Raw genomic sequence first — 12477 nt, 5'->3', positions numbered from 1 at the left:
TTACTTCTGTCTATAGTGGGTGAGATAAACATGGGGGTATCAGCACTGCTAGCGGATGTTTGTGAAACATCTTTCACAGGAGTAGCATAATCACCAGAGTTTTTATTTTCTAACAAAACAATGTTTTGTCTGACATGCTTGTTTGGTACAGTAGAAAGTGGTATATTTAAAACAGCAAAGGCCTCTTGAAACTCAGCCCACCCCAGAGGTCTGCGATCGTCGCTAACCCTGTGTGGTGCTGTGATACTTTTCAACACGTCCAGAATATGTGACCTGGCATTTTAAAACAAATTCTCCTTCATTCATTCCAAGAAGACATGCCTTTTGATTTAGACATTTTATCTCAAACATACTCAACATTCTTCTTGCTTCGAGAGGGTACGTTTCTGAGATCATTGATTACATCATTTTTGTCGTCAGTCTGAGCATATGTTTCCTTATTATTAACATTATCTGTCGGTGGTAATGACAGTGTTAGTGTTGGTCTCCATATCACCCTGTTTAGCAATGGTTAAATATCTTTGCAAAACAATGGCGTACAGCTTGGCCTTCTCATGGGCATCAAGATCATTCCTACTGAAAATATTTCATATAGGCAAGTCCAAGTCATTTTCTACAACTTGCCAGATAGACTCCTGTGGATTATCACTCTTTAACTTATCCAGCTGGTGTTGTGGTAACAAAACATTTTTTCAGCATACTCCATGTCTTTCAATTTATTTGGCAGTTATCAAACTTGTTATAAATGGTAGCACAACACTCAACAATGCAGGAAGAAAATCCCTCCTTTCTGATTAATAGCTTTCTTCTTTTATGACACACCAACCTTTTTATCTGCAAAAAAAATTTATTTCAGACTTCTTCTTCTTTAACATTAACAAGCAGATCTGTTCTGAGATGAAAGTCTTCAGGAGTCGTTACTTTATAATCAATCATGAGGTAACCAAATGGATCTCTTACAGCATTTTGAAAACATTCCTTGAAAAACTTTGTGTCACCGGGGCACATCTGTTTACCTAACACACCTACCTGGTCTACCTGGTCCTGCTAGATTTTCCTTGAAAAACAAATTTTGTACTTAAATTTGCCACTTAAATTTTGATGGTGTAGGTACTGTGTAAATACCTTTTCTACTCATTTTTCATAACATCATCAGTAATTAACAGATTATTTCTGTTAAGCGGTAGAAGTGTGTGCTCATTTAGTGTTGTTGGTATCCCTTGAACAAAATTAATGTTTCTTATTTTCTGCATTTCATCATAAAGCAGCCACCAGCAATCATAAATGTACACTGATTTCAATTTTCTTTGAAATCAACTCATCAGTACGTTCAATCAACTGTTTTACAAAATATGTTTTTCCAGAATTTGATGGACCACTTATTACACATGAAAAAGGAAAGTTCAAGCACTCCGCGATAATCATGGACATCTTTAGTACCCATAAAGATGTGTTGACAAGTCAGACAACGAGAACCGCTTGTTGTATACAACTATAGTGTTTCACCACTGACTTGTTTTTCAGTATGAGGTTCTTTTTATTTTTCACAATCCCATCTGCATGAGCCAGTACATGTCGACTACTATCGTGATTTACCACATAATGATCTACAAGGTCAATCAGCGTGTCAAGTCTGATAAGTTTTGAGTTGTCAGAATTCAGGGTGATACCTTTCACTTTCATGTACATTTTACCGGTTGCTGTACGATAGCCACATGTTTTAGGCCCAACTATGTACATTGTAGTGCAATGTAATCGCCACCACCATCCAGGGCCGGATTAAAAGAATGGGCTGAAAGGGCTGCAGTCCCGGGCCTCGCCACTAGGGGGGCCTCCGGTCGCTGAATGTCAAATGACAAAAATTAATAGAAAAAAAAAAAACGAAACAAGCGAAAATGTCGGGCCAAAGGAAACACGAGAGCGGAGCAAAAAAACGAAAATTACAATCAATAAAAAAGGAAAGAGCGACAGAATTATTACAGAAAACACCCAAATTAACCAACATGTGGAGTAGTCAGCCTGCTGTAGCAGCTACCACCAGCAAAGAGGCAACTGTCAGTGATGGACAGCAGCCAACCACCGCTAGCCAACTAACCAGCCCAACTAGCCAGTCTGCTAGCAATAGTGCTACAATCTCTGAGGAAACAAGTGATGGAGAAGAACCAGTGGGTAATGTAGCAGATGAGCCTGTTGATTCTGAGGCAGGGGCGAAAATAGATATATCAACAGATATTGCATGCTGGGGAGAAGTTAATGAGGAGATGCGAAGCTATTGGGTCGGAAAGGGAATTGAAGCACCCACACAATGTCAACATAAAGATGCCGATTTTTCGGCTTCTGAAAGGAGCTATAAAAATCAGAAGCGATGTCTGAGCAAAACATTGTTCAGTCGCTCGCTCAGAAATGGAGAGAAGGTGGCAAGAGAATGGTTGTCTTACTCCCCATCTACTGGAAATGTGTTTTGTTTTTTTTGCAAACTATTCAGTAACGATTCAGTAATGATATTAAAGCTACCCTTGAATTGAAATGAATTGAATTGAAGTGAATTGAATTGAAATCATAATACCAGTTCACTTTAAACGGTAGTCTGTCATAGATTGGTACTGTGTACGCTGATGTGTCAGTGGGTTTGTGTGAGGTCATGCGTCAGAACATCATATGAAGGGCCTCATCCTGGTAATTAGCCCCGGGCCTCAGGAAGTGTTAATCTGGCCCTGCCACCATCTAATGTGTTATGTGGAACATCAGGGTTAACACATCACTAGGAACATACCTTTGTCACACCTTTGATTGTACACACGGCAGGGGGTGGGGGAAGTGATCCCCACCAAAGACAGGACACTGTATCTGTTTGGCTATAGGTTCTAATGTGTTATGTGAAACATCAGGGTTCAGAAAATGAGCAAGGCATATTGCAAAACAGAGGTTATTTGAGATGTTTGTTGGGCAGAAAAGATTCAGTCTGTTCTTTATGCTTTCCTGATTGTGTGCAAGGTCGCCACCACCGGACACCACCACCATTTTTACCCATAGCTATCACCAAATTATTGTCAGTATTAATGTTCTTGTTGCTCTACATAACCCTTTTAATAGTGTCTGAAAATCTGTCAACACTGTAACCGTCTCTTGATGACAAGACAACATTTACATCTGATGTTAAACTATCACCTCTTAGGGTAAAGTCCATAACACTACCATCACCAGCCAAAACCCTGGAGAATGATGATAATGGAGATAAACCAAAGTTGGATGCTGTTGGATCAAGTGTTGCGAATCTATGTGCCCGCAGGCCAGTGCCTGTCCGTGCCGTGTTATTTCTAAGAAACTTGGAGAGGAATCATGCTTGTCATTTAAGTATGACAGTCGTTCTCTAATAGACACGTTAGTCTAAAGATACAGAAAACTTACTTGCATCAATTAATTTTGCGAAAGTTACCAGACATCTTTAACACATCACTAGAAACATACCTTTGTCACACCTTTGACTGTACACACGGCAGGGGGTGGGGGATTTGGTGATCCCCACCAAAGACAGGACACTGACACTCAACTCATCGTGTCTCAAATCTTTTGGGGTGGTAGTAGGCACACAGACATCTTGTCAAACATATTGACCTGCCAATCACAGGGGGTCATAAATCACATAAATCACTCGTTTGACAGAACGTGTATGATTCCTACTACTCGAGTCCTTCAGACAATAGCCAAGAGTGAAGGAAGTGACCACAGGGCGATGGAGGAGCTGCATTGAATACTGACAAAAGCAAAAGTGCCTTATTACCAGAACTTCAAGGCTCCTACTTCACAGTTTAACTCTCTAGTTCATGGTAATATATTTCAACTTTGTTTGTGTCATGTGATAGCAGTGAAATTTGAGATTTTAAGCGCTTATTTGCGGGTGGGTAGTGACATTTACTCAAGTATGTGTAAAGTAAATACTGATAGATTTCTCCTCTTTTCTTCTGAGTATTTTAGGATCATAATACTTTTATTTCTACTCAGGTGTATTAGTGAGTAAAGGTATTCATGTTTTGTTGATGAAAACCTCTGTGCTGCTTTGTGACTGGTCATATCTCTGACTTTGGTCTTTAGCTTTTTATTTTAGACTAGATACTTTTGTACATTTACTAAAGTTGCTTTTGGAAAGGAAGATTTCATTTTATTTGCTATTATTTTACCAAACTATCAGTACTTTCACTTGAATTATGATTTAGCCTACTCTATCCAACTCTGCTTTTTTTATAGCTAAAACTTATTGTGTGAGCGATACCCTTTCTCGCTTAATCGACAACAAAGATAAGAAAATCTGTAAAGTGTATGGTGCTCTTTGTTTTCACTATCTATTAGCACTACACATAAATTGTGTAGTGTATGCCAGGTTCAAGCCTTAGCTGGGAGCAAAATGGTATTTTTGCCATTATTCTGTCTAATTTATCAACAATGTCTGAAAAACAACACATTTGTGGACAGAAATTGGATAGGTCAGTTGTTGGCAGCTTTGTAAACAATTTGAACATAGTGACCCTGTTTGGTCGCATGAAGTGAGCAGGTGTAAACAGGATAAGTGACATCTCCTTGACTTTGCTTGTAATGGTCTGCAATAAATTCACTTGCATGTGTGTGTGAGAGAGAAAGCAGGCAAGGAGTTAATGGGAGCAAGACAATGTGTGAGAGGTGCCACGAGGAGGCTCGTTACAGAGCAACAGCTGCAGGAAGGGGGGTTGTTTACTGTGGCAACACTCTGTGTTTGATAAGAAGAAGGCAAAACACAGAAGCCCCCAACAAACAGACTCATAAGACTGTAAGACAATACAATATATTTATTCCTCCCTCTGAGCCCCACTCATAACGTTTAATTACCATAATTCATTTTTGCATGACCTCTGTTTTGATTGACCTGTATTGTGCCTCACTTGAGAAACTGTCCAGGTTGGAATATCCCTTATAAAGGGAGAATGGGAGGAGCTGAACTATGTAGCCCTGCTGATGATGTCCTGTATAAATAAAAATAAGGCGAGCCACGACATAGTAAGGCGCGAGAATGAGATCCTAGTGTGTGGCCGTGACTTAGTAAGCCATGATCTTGTTCCCACACCTTACTAAGTCATGGCTACGACTTAATCATCTCATTCTCACACCTTACTAAGTGGTGGCCACGCATTACTTTTATTTATACAGGATGTCACCAGAGGGGCTACGTATTAAACTGCTGTAGGCTGAATTGGCAGATATATGCACATGGGTTGGTAATGATGACATCAGAGAAGCAATTAATTCAACATTTTGGCAGCTTAGTGTCCATATGTGGACTGTGTGGACTGGAAAGTGAACTGTGATACTACTTACATACTAAAAAAATATTAGGAAAATTCACTTTTCCATTTCATGGACCCTTTAATAATATTGTTTAAAAACAAAACTTTGTTACTGTTTTACGGCATTTATGCTTACCTGTACTATTCTAATGGTTATATAGTGTTTTCAGGCAAAAACTAACTTACTGTATATAAGGACGATTCCATTGTGTCCCACTGATGCTACATTTACAAATATATACAGCTCATTACATAAAAACGTACATTTCAGCGCCCCACCTCATTGACTCAAACCTGTTACCTGAATACATTCACATTTCTGAAATATCAAGAATATCTGAAAGTCAGCCATTTAACAGGAATTTGATATGATATTTAATATAATATTATATTGTTGACTGATGAGGTCACTTTCGAAGTTCAACCCTGTTACCCAAATACTAGACTGAAAGTAAATTAGTAATGAATATATCAGTAAACTGTCAGGATGTCTATAATGTCTTCATATCATTAGCATGAATGCTTGTTAACCATACTTTGTGTATTTGCTAATTCTATGCTAAAAAACTGATACTTTTCAGTCCATTTAAGCCACTGTCAGCAAATAAAGCTTGTAAAAATGAATCGGATGGTTAAATACATGTTTAGAGACTTGTACTGTGTTTACATACTACATCAAACTGCTTTATTTAAAAAAGAGGTAACCTTGATTCCACTACATGGGCCCTTTAATAACATTTACTGTGGTAACTACACTGTTATTTTTTACTGTATTCATGTTTTTATGTGTTTGCTTTACTGGAAAAACACAATTACTGCCAAGAGAAATAGTCTTAAAACAAATTTTCTGGCTGCCTAAGATTTTTGTACAGTATATTACATCAGCACTATTACTACCAAAAGTGAGTGAACTGAAAGACAAAACTGTGTTGATGAATTTGATTATGTGTAAACAATGTAGAATCAAGTAAATGCTTTCATTTGTTCAGTGAGGGCTGAATATTAGTCTGTGCAAAACTTTGCTGTTCCATGTTCAGATGGCGGGAGGTGACATCCTGGAGGGATGAGAGGGATCATCATGTTTGTGCAGCATTATAGTGTGCTTATGGTCATCCTAACTATTTTCTAATAATAATTATAGGCCATAAGAGTCCTGACCTTTTGTGTGAGTGTGTGCTTGTGTGCATTGTGTGTGTTTAAATGTGAGCTGACAGGACAAGGGCATTGGTTTAGAGTGGGTCATGAGTCCATGCTATAAAGATGTGTGTGTGTGTATAATGCTGGGCAATATGACAATATTTAACCATATCATGATAACTTCACATAATAACACAATATGCTTTTCTGTATATATCATAGAGTCCTTCAGCTCTGAAAAGTCACTTCCCATCTGCATGTTTGATTAAAAAGACAGCTTAATTAGTCCTGTATAATTGGTCTGCGTGAAGTACAGTGTGTGAAATGTAAGTCACTGGAGTATTTTTTTTTTAAATGTGGCACTACTTTGTCTGTTTGGACACATTGTGTATCGGAGTGTTTTCTGCAGTGGTCTGAGGGTTTGAGGGCTGTTGTCCCATACCTGAGTTTGTGTCTTGTTTACATGGGCGTCATTTTCAGGGTTGCATTTCAGGGTTGACATTTCTGGCACCACCGCGCAGAAGGGGGAACCCTCACCATGCCAGTGGGCCCACTGTAAATCCACTTTAGACACAAAGGGAGATGGTGTAAGGGTCGAGAATGATGAGACAACAGGGAGGTTGTATTTCATGCATAGAAATCTCACATGTTTATAGACATAAACAGCTTCAGATTACAATATCTAAATACCAATCAGATGGCCTACAGGTTCCTTCGTTGTTCTTGGCTTGGAATAACCTTGAATTGGAATAGAACCTTTATGTCATTCTAAACTTAGATGTTCTTCACTTCACACATCTCGTTAGCAAAAATGTTTCTTAAACCATCCATTTGAATTTTCTTTAGGCAACCAAACGTGGTTCTTCCATTGCACTGAGCCAAAGAACTCTTATTGGAAACTTTATTTTTAAAGGTGCACCTCAGATTTCGCAGCACAAACTCATGGTGTAAAATGTGACATGGATATTTTAAGTAAAATATGCTCCTGGTCATGTTCTCATATTCCCATAGCAACATCATCTGTGACGTTGAGGTGGATTCTTACAAATCATGTCATAATCATCACGCAGGTAAAAGATATTTTGCACAATGTAAACGATCAGTTGGAGATCTGTAAGCTACAGCAAAAAGTTACATTGTTTTTCTTTTTAAAGTGTTTTTTTTTTTGGAGGGGGCTTTTTAAAGCCTAATAATGTCTCACTCCTTGTGAGGAATGTGTCACTCCTTATGTGTCTCTTTATTTGCTTTTTTTAATTAGATGAGTTTTACTTTTAACTATTTAATCTCTTTTTTAAAAATCATTGCACATGGTTATAAAAAACGTCAAAATGTTATTTGGCATAAGTAAAGAAAATTATTAATAAGTGTCCCTCTTGTGTGGATGCATTCTCCAAGAAGAAGCCAACTAATTAGTATTAGTGGGCTCACACTATGCTTATCTAAATGTGTACAGGATGATATCATGTCTCTCTATCTCACAGCATGCTGGGGATGTGCCAGAGAAATAAACATGCCACGACCAAGCAAAGGAACCTTGGCAGTCAGTCAGAGTGCCATGCCTCTGTGGTTGTTAATATACAAATGTTGGCATACTGTTAAAAGAGACACATGCACTTGTTCAAAACAGATGGTGGGTCGATTCAACGCACAGTTAAGACTATTTGACAGTATTAGGACTGACACGAGGTCTAAAACATACAGCATCGTGGTTTGAAGGGCTTCTTCATAGGCCTAGTACCTGTTCCTTAAAAGACATACTTGTTTGAAATGCATAATCTTAACATGCTAATATTTGGGAATTGTTTTTTTCTGTCACAACTTACACTTTGCATTGTATCAAACATTCAGGTCTTTTGAAAAGTTTAATAATAGGAAATCAAATCATATTCAAGCATTAAAACTAACACATGTCTAACACAAGTCTGCCTTTCTGAATGAGGCACAATACATGGCAGCCAATCAGAACAGAGATTATTTACATATATCAGTTTTAAAGGAACAGTAATAAAAACAGCCTATTTAAAAGAGAGACTGGAAAATATAAAAACTAATTATGACTGTTTTTGATACATAAAACCCAAATAAATAAGCGGACATCAAATTAAGATACTAGAGAAATGTAAGACAGGGGCCCTTTAGGACAATACTTTTCAACAGTATGGACAGACACTGACCTCTACTGGCTAATTCTCTGTTTTAGTTTCAATTATTTCTTCATTTGCTATTTATCAGGGGTTCCCAACCGTTTGTGTCAGCAAAACTGCCTTTTCTCTCAAACACACAATCAGATTTTAAATAGGCTAATATTACATAAAAACACAATATAGTTTAAATGAAATTAGTTTTGGGCAAGTTTTGCAAAAAGTTGGATTCATAAATTATAAGAAGTGTGCTCCAAACATCACAAATTTCAATCAACTAAGACATTTTAACCACGACGAATGTCTTTACAAGTCAGTGATTTATGAATCATTATTGAATGGAAAAAAACTTACCAATACTTGACTTATGAGGTCTTCAGAATGTGTTATATTTGATTTTTTTGACAAAAAAACAAACAAAAAAAAAAAACTTAGATTTGACTCATCTCAGTTTCACAAACAAATTAACCCCTGGTCAGAAAACCCTGTTTTAAGGCACAGGATCTAAAATGTGCAGGGCAAGGTAAACTATGACCAGTGTTGAGAGCAACTGTTCTATTGTTTATACTGAACTTTGTATGCAGTATTTTAAGAGTAAATGGAATGATAGTTTATTATTTAATCTTGGATTAAAATTAAGTATTGGTCCATCTGTCCTGTACATGCAAAAAAAATGCAAAAAAAAGTTTATTACAGAAAAAAACAATGTTTATTAAAACCAATTTATTTACAATAAATAACTTACAAATGTAAATCTTATTCACAATATTTTCACATTACAGTTCTTGACTGTTCTCATGTTGATTGAAAGTTACTGTAAGTCTCTCATGCACAGCACTGAAAGTTCATACTGTCACATGTAAATTAAAAAACATGGAATGTTAAGCTTAATCAGTATTACAGAGGATATATTTAAATACATTGGCAAGAACAGGAGTCAATTAAGTTCATCTTTTCTAATCCACCTCTTCAATGGTGGGTCCCTGGGCACTGGCCCCTGAGCTGGATCGTGCCTGAGCTCCACAGCCTCCAGCTGGCATCCCTCCCTGGTACAGCTTAGCAATGATGGGGTTGCAGACTTTCTCCAGTTCCTTCAGCTGGTGCTCAAACTCCTCCTTATCAGCCAGCTGGTTGTTCTCCAGCCAGTTAATGGCCTGGTTGCACCTCTCAATGACTTTCTTCTTGTCATCTTCACTGATCTTGCCATTCATCTTCTCATCTTCCACACTGTTTTTCATGTTGAAGGCGTATGACTCCAGAGAGTTCTTGGCAGCAATCTTCTCTCTCTGGAGGTCATCCTCTGATTTGTACTTATCTGCTTCCTGCACCATCCTCTCAATCTCCTCCTTGCTCAGTCTGCCCTTGTCATTGGTGATGGTGATCTTGTTCTCTTTGCCGGTGCTTTTGTCCACCGCTGACACGTTCAGAATGCCGTTGGCATCAATGTCAAAGGTCACCTCAATCTGAGGAACTCCACGGGGTGCAGGTGGGATACCCGTCAGCTCAAACTTGCCGAGCAGGTTGTTGTCTTTCGTCATGGCTCTCTCACCTTCATACACTTGGATCAGAACACCAGGCTGGTTGTCTGCATACGTGCTGAAGATCTGTGTCTGCTTGGTGGGGATGGTGGTGTTGCGTTTGATGAGAGCAGTCATGACTCCTCCTGCCGTCTCAATGCCCAGGGACAGTGGGGCCACATCCAGCAGCAGCAGGTCCTGGACGTTTTCAGAGGTGTCGCCCATGAGGATGGCAGCCTGAACTGCAGCACCATAAGCCACTGCCTCATCTGGGTTGATGCTTTTGTTCAGTTCACGCCCGTTGAAGAAATCCTGCAGCAGTTTCTGGATCTTGGGGATTCTTGTAGAACCTCCAACCAGGACAATGTCTTGGATCTGGGACTTGTCCATCTTGGCATCTCTCAGGGCTTTCTCCACTGGCTCTAGCGTTCCCCTGAACAGGTCTGAGCACATCTCCTCGAATCGTGCTCTGGTGATGGAGGTGTAAAAGTCAGTGCCCTCATACAGGGAGTCGATTTCAATGCTGGCCTGAGAGCTGGAGGACAGGGTTCTCTTGGCTCTCTCACAGGCTGTACGAAGCCTCCTCAGAGCCCGCTTGTTCTGGCTGATGTCTTTCTTGTGCTTCCTCTTGAATTCCTCCACAAAGTGGTTCACCAGGCGGTTGTCAAAGTCTTCTCCACCCAGGTGAGTGTCTCCTGCTGTGGCTTTCACCTCAAAGATGCCATCTTCAATGGTCAGGATGGACACATCGAAGGTTCCACCTCCCAGGTCAAAGATCAGCACGTTGCGCTCTCCTTTCTTGCCTTTGTCCAGGCCATAGGCGATCGCTGCAGCTGTGGGCTCATTGATGATCCTCAGGACGTTCAGACCAGCAATCACTCCAGCATCTTTGGTGGCCTGCCTCTGGGAGTCATTGAAGTAGGCAGGTACAGTAATAACAGCATTTGTTACCTTCTGTCCAAGATAGGCCTCTGCAATCTCCTTCATCTTCACCAGAACCATGGAGGAGATCTCTTCAGGGTAGAAGCTCTTCGTCTCTCCTTTGTACTCAACTTGAACCTTTGGCTTTCCTCCATCACTGGTGACTTGGAAGGGCCAGTGCTTCATGTCAGATTGTACGATAGGATCGTCAAACTTGCGGCCGATCAGCCTCTTGGCGTCGAACACGGTGTTGTTGGGGTTCATAGCTACTTGGTTTTTGGCAGCATCTCCAATGAGCCTCTCTGTGTCTGTGAAGGCCACATAGCTGGGGGTGGTCCTGTTTCCCTGGTCATTAGCAATGATCTCCACTTTTCCATGCTGAAACACTCCTACACAAGAGTAGGTAGTGCCCAGGTCAATGCCAATAGCAACTCCTTTAGCAGAGGACATCCTGATTATGTGCGTGTTTCTGAAATAACAGATAAAAGAATGAACACGTTACTAAACAGTTACTGAACATCAAGACCAATACTGAGCATATAAATGTCTCTTAACTAACTCAGTAAACTTATTTAAGCCTGTATGCTTTGAGGTCTGATGTAAAGGGTTAATTGCAGAGAAAGTTACCATCTCAGAATTCTTCACAATGGTGGTGAACCGGGGGTCACAATGTTCACACCACAAATATAGCAATTTTATTTACTATCCAAAATGTAATGTTGATAATGAAGAAACAGTGGTAAATTTGGAAGAAAGGAACTCTTTTAATTTACAACATATCTCCGTCACGAGTTTCAGGCGTCTGGTTACTATCACCACCACTATGAACAATTCTGTCTCTGTACGTTTGTCTTGAATTCCCATTTTACGATAAACGACTACAATTTGCGCTGTGTACATTTTCAATATTTAACAATGCAGAAAGTTTAAAAAAATGATGAAGCTCTCCTTTAATTACAAATCTAACGCAGTCGACTGACACAGACTAGAACAGCACAAAGAAAACCGAAACATAAACCAAGACACTTACATCTCGGGATAGTCCGAAGTGGCTGAAGTTCAGGTTGAAGAAAAAATTTCGCTTCGCCTTCTTCGCTGCTGAAGCTGCTCTGTTCTCCAACCGCTGCCTTTCGCGCTTTATGTGCGGCAGCGGACGCAGCCAGTCACTTCTCGACGTTTCTCGGCGCTTCTCGAACGCTCTAGCAGAGCAGCCCAACCAGACGTCAGCACGCTGGTTTGGCCACGCCTACCGTGGATTGAGATATGCAGGCAGGAACTTTCTAGAGGTTTCGAGCAAGAGTACAAGAAATACCGAAAATGAAATGGTCCAGACGTGTTTTCTTTCTTTCTTTCTTCCTTTCTTTCTCCTCAACTGTTAGACCTTTAGACGCCTGCTTGTTTTTTCAGCGTTAAACTATGGTAAACGGTCCAGCACTGATATGCTTT

The 12477-nt window shown here is 39.8% G+C and overlaps 1 protein-coding gene across 1 annotated transcript; it reads right to left on the bottom strand.

Moving 5' to 3' along the window:
* Positions 1–9283: 9283 nt before the first annotated feature.
* On the bottom strand, positions 9284–12205 carry LOC108441612 (heat shock 70 kDa protein). Its single transcript, XM_017721234.2, has 2 exons — positions 12062–12205; positions 9284–11500 (listed from the first exon to the last, which is right to left on the bottom strand). Exon 2 carries the CDS (start codon positions 11479–11481, stop codon positions 9550–9552), a length of 1932 nt encoding a protein of 643 aa, XP_017576723.2. The 5' UTR covers positions 11482–11500; positions 12062–12205; the 3' UTR covers positions 9284–9549.
* Positions 12206–12477: the final 272 nt, after the last annotated feature.

The sequence above is a fragment of the Pygocentrus nattereri genome, chromosome 14, assembly GCF_015220715.1.
Source record: "Pygocentrus nattereri isolate fPygNat1 chromosome 14, fPygNat1.pri, whole genome shotgun sequence".
Classification (NCBI taxonomy): Eukaryota; Metazoa; Chordata; class Actinopteri; order Characiformes; family Serrasalmidae; genus Pygocentrus; species Pygocentrus nattereri.
Note: the sequence above shows the minus strand (reverse complement) of the source record. Positions and strands in the feature narration are given on the sequence as shown.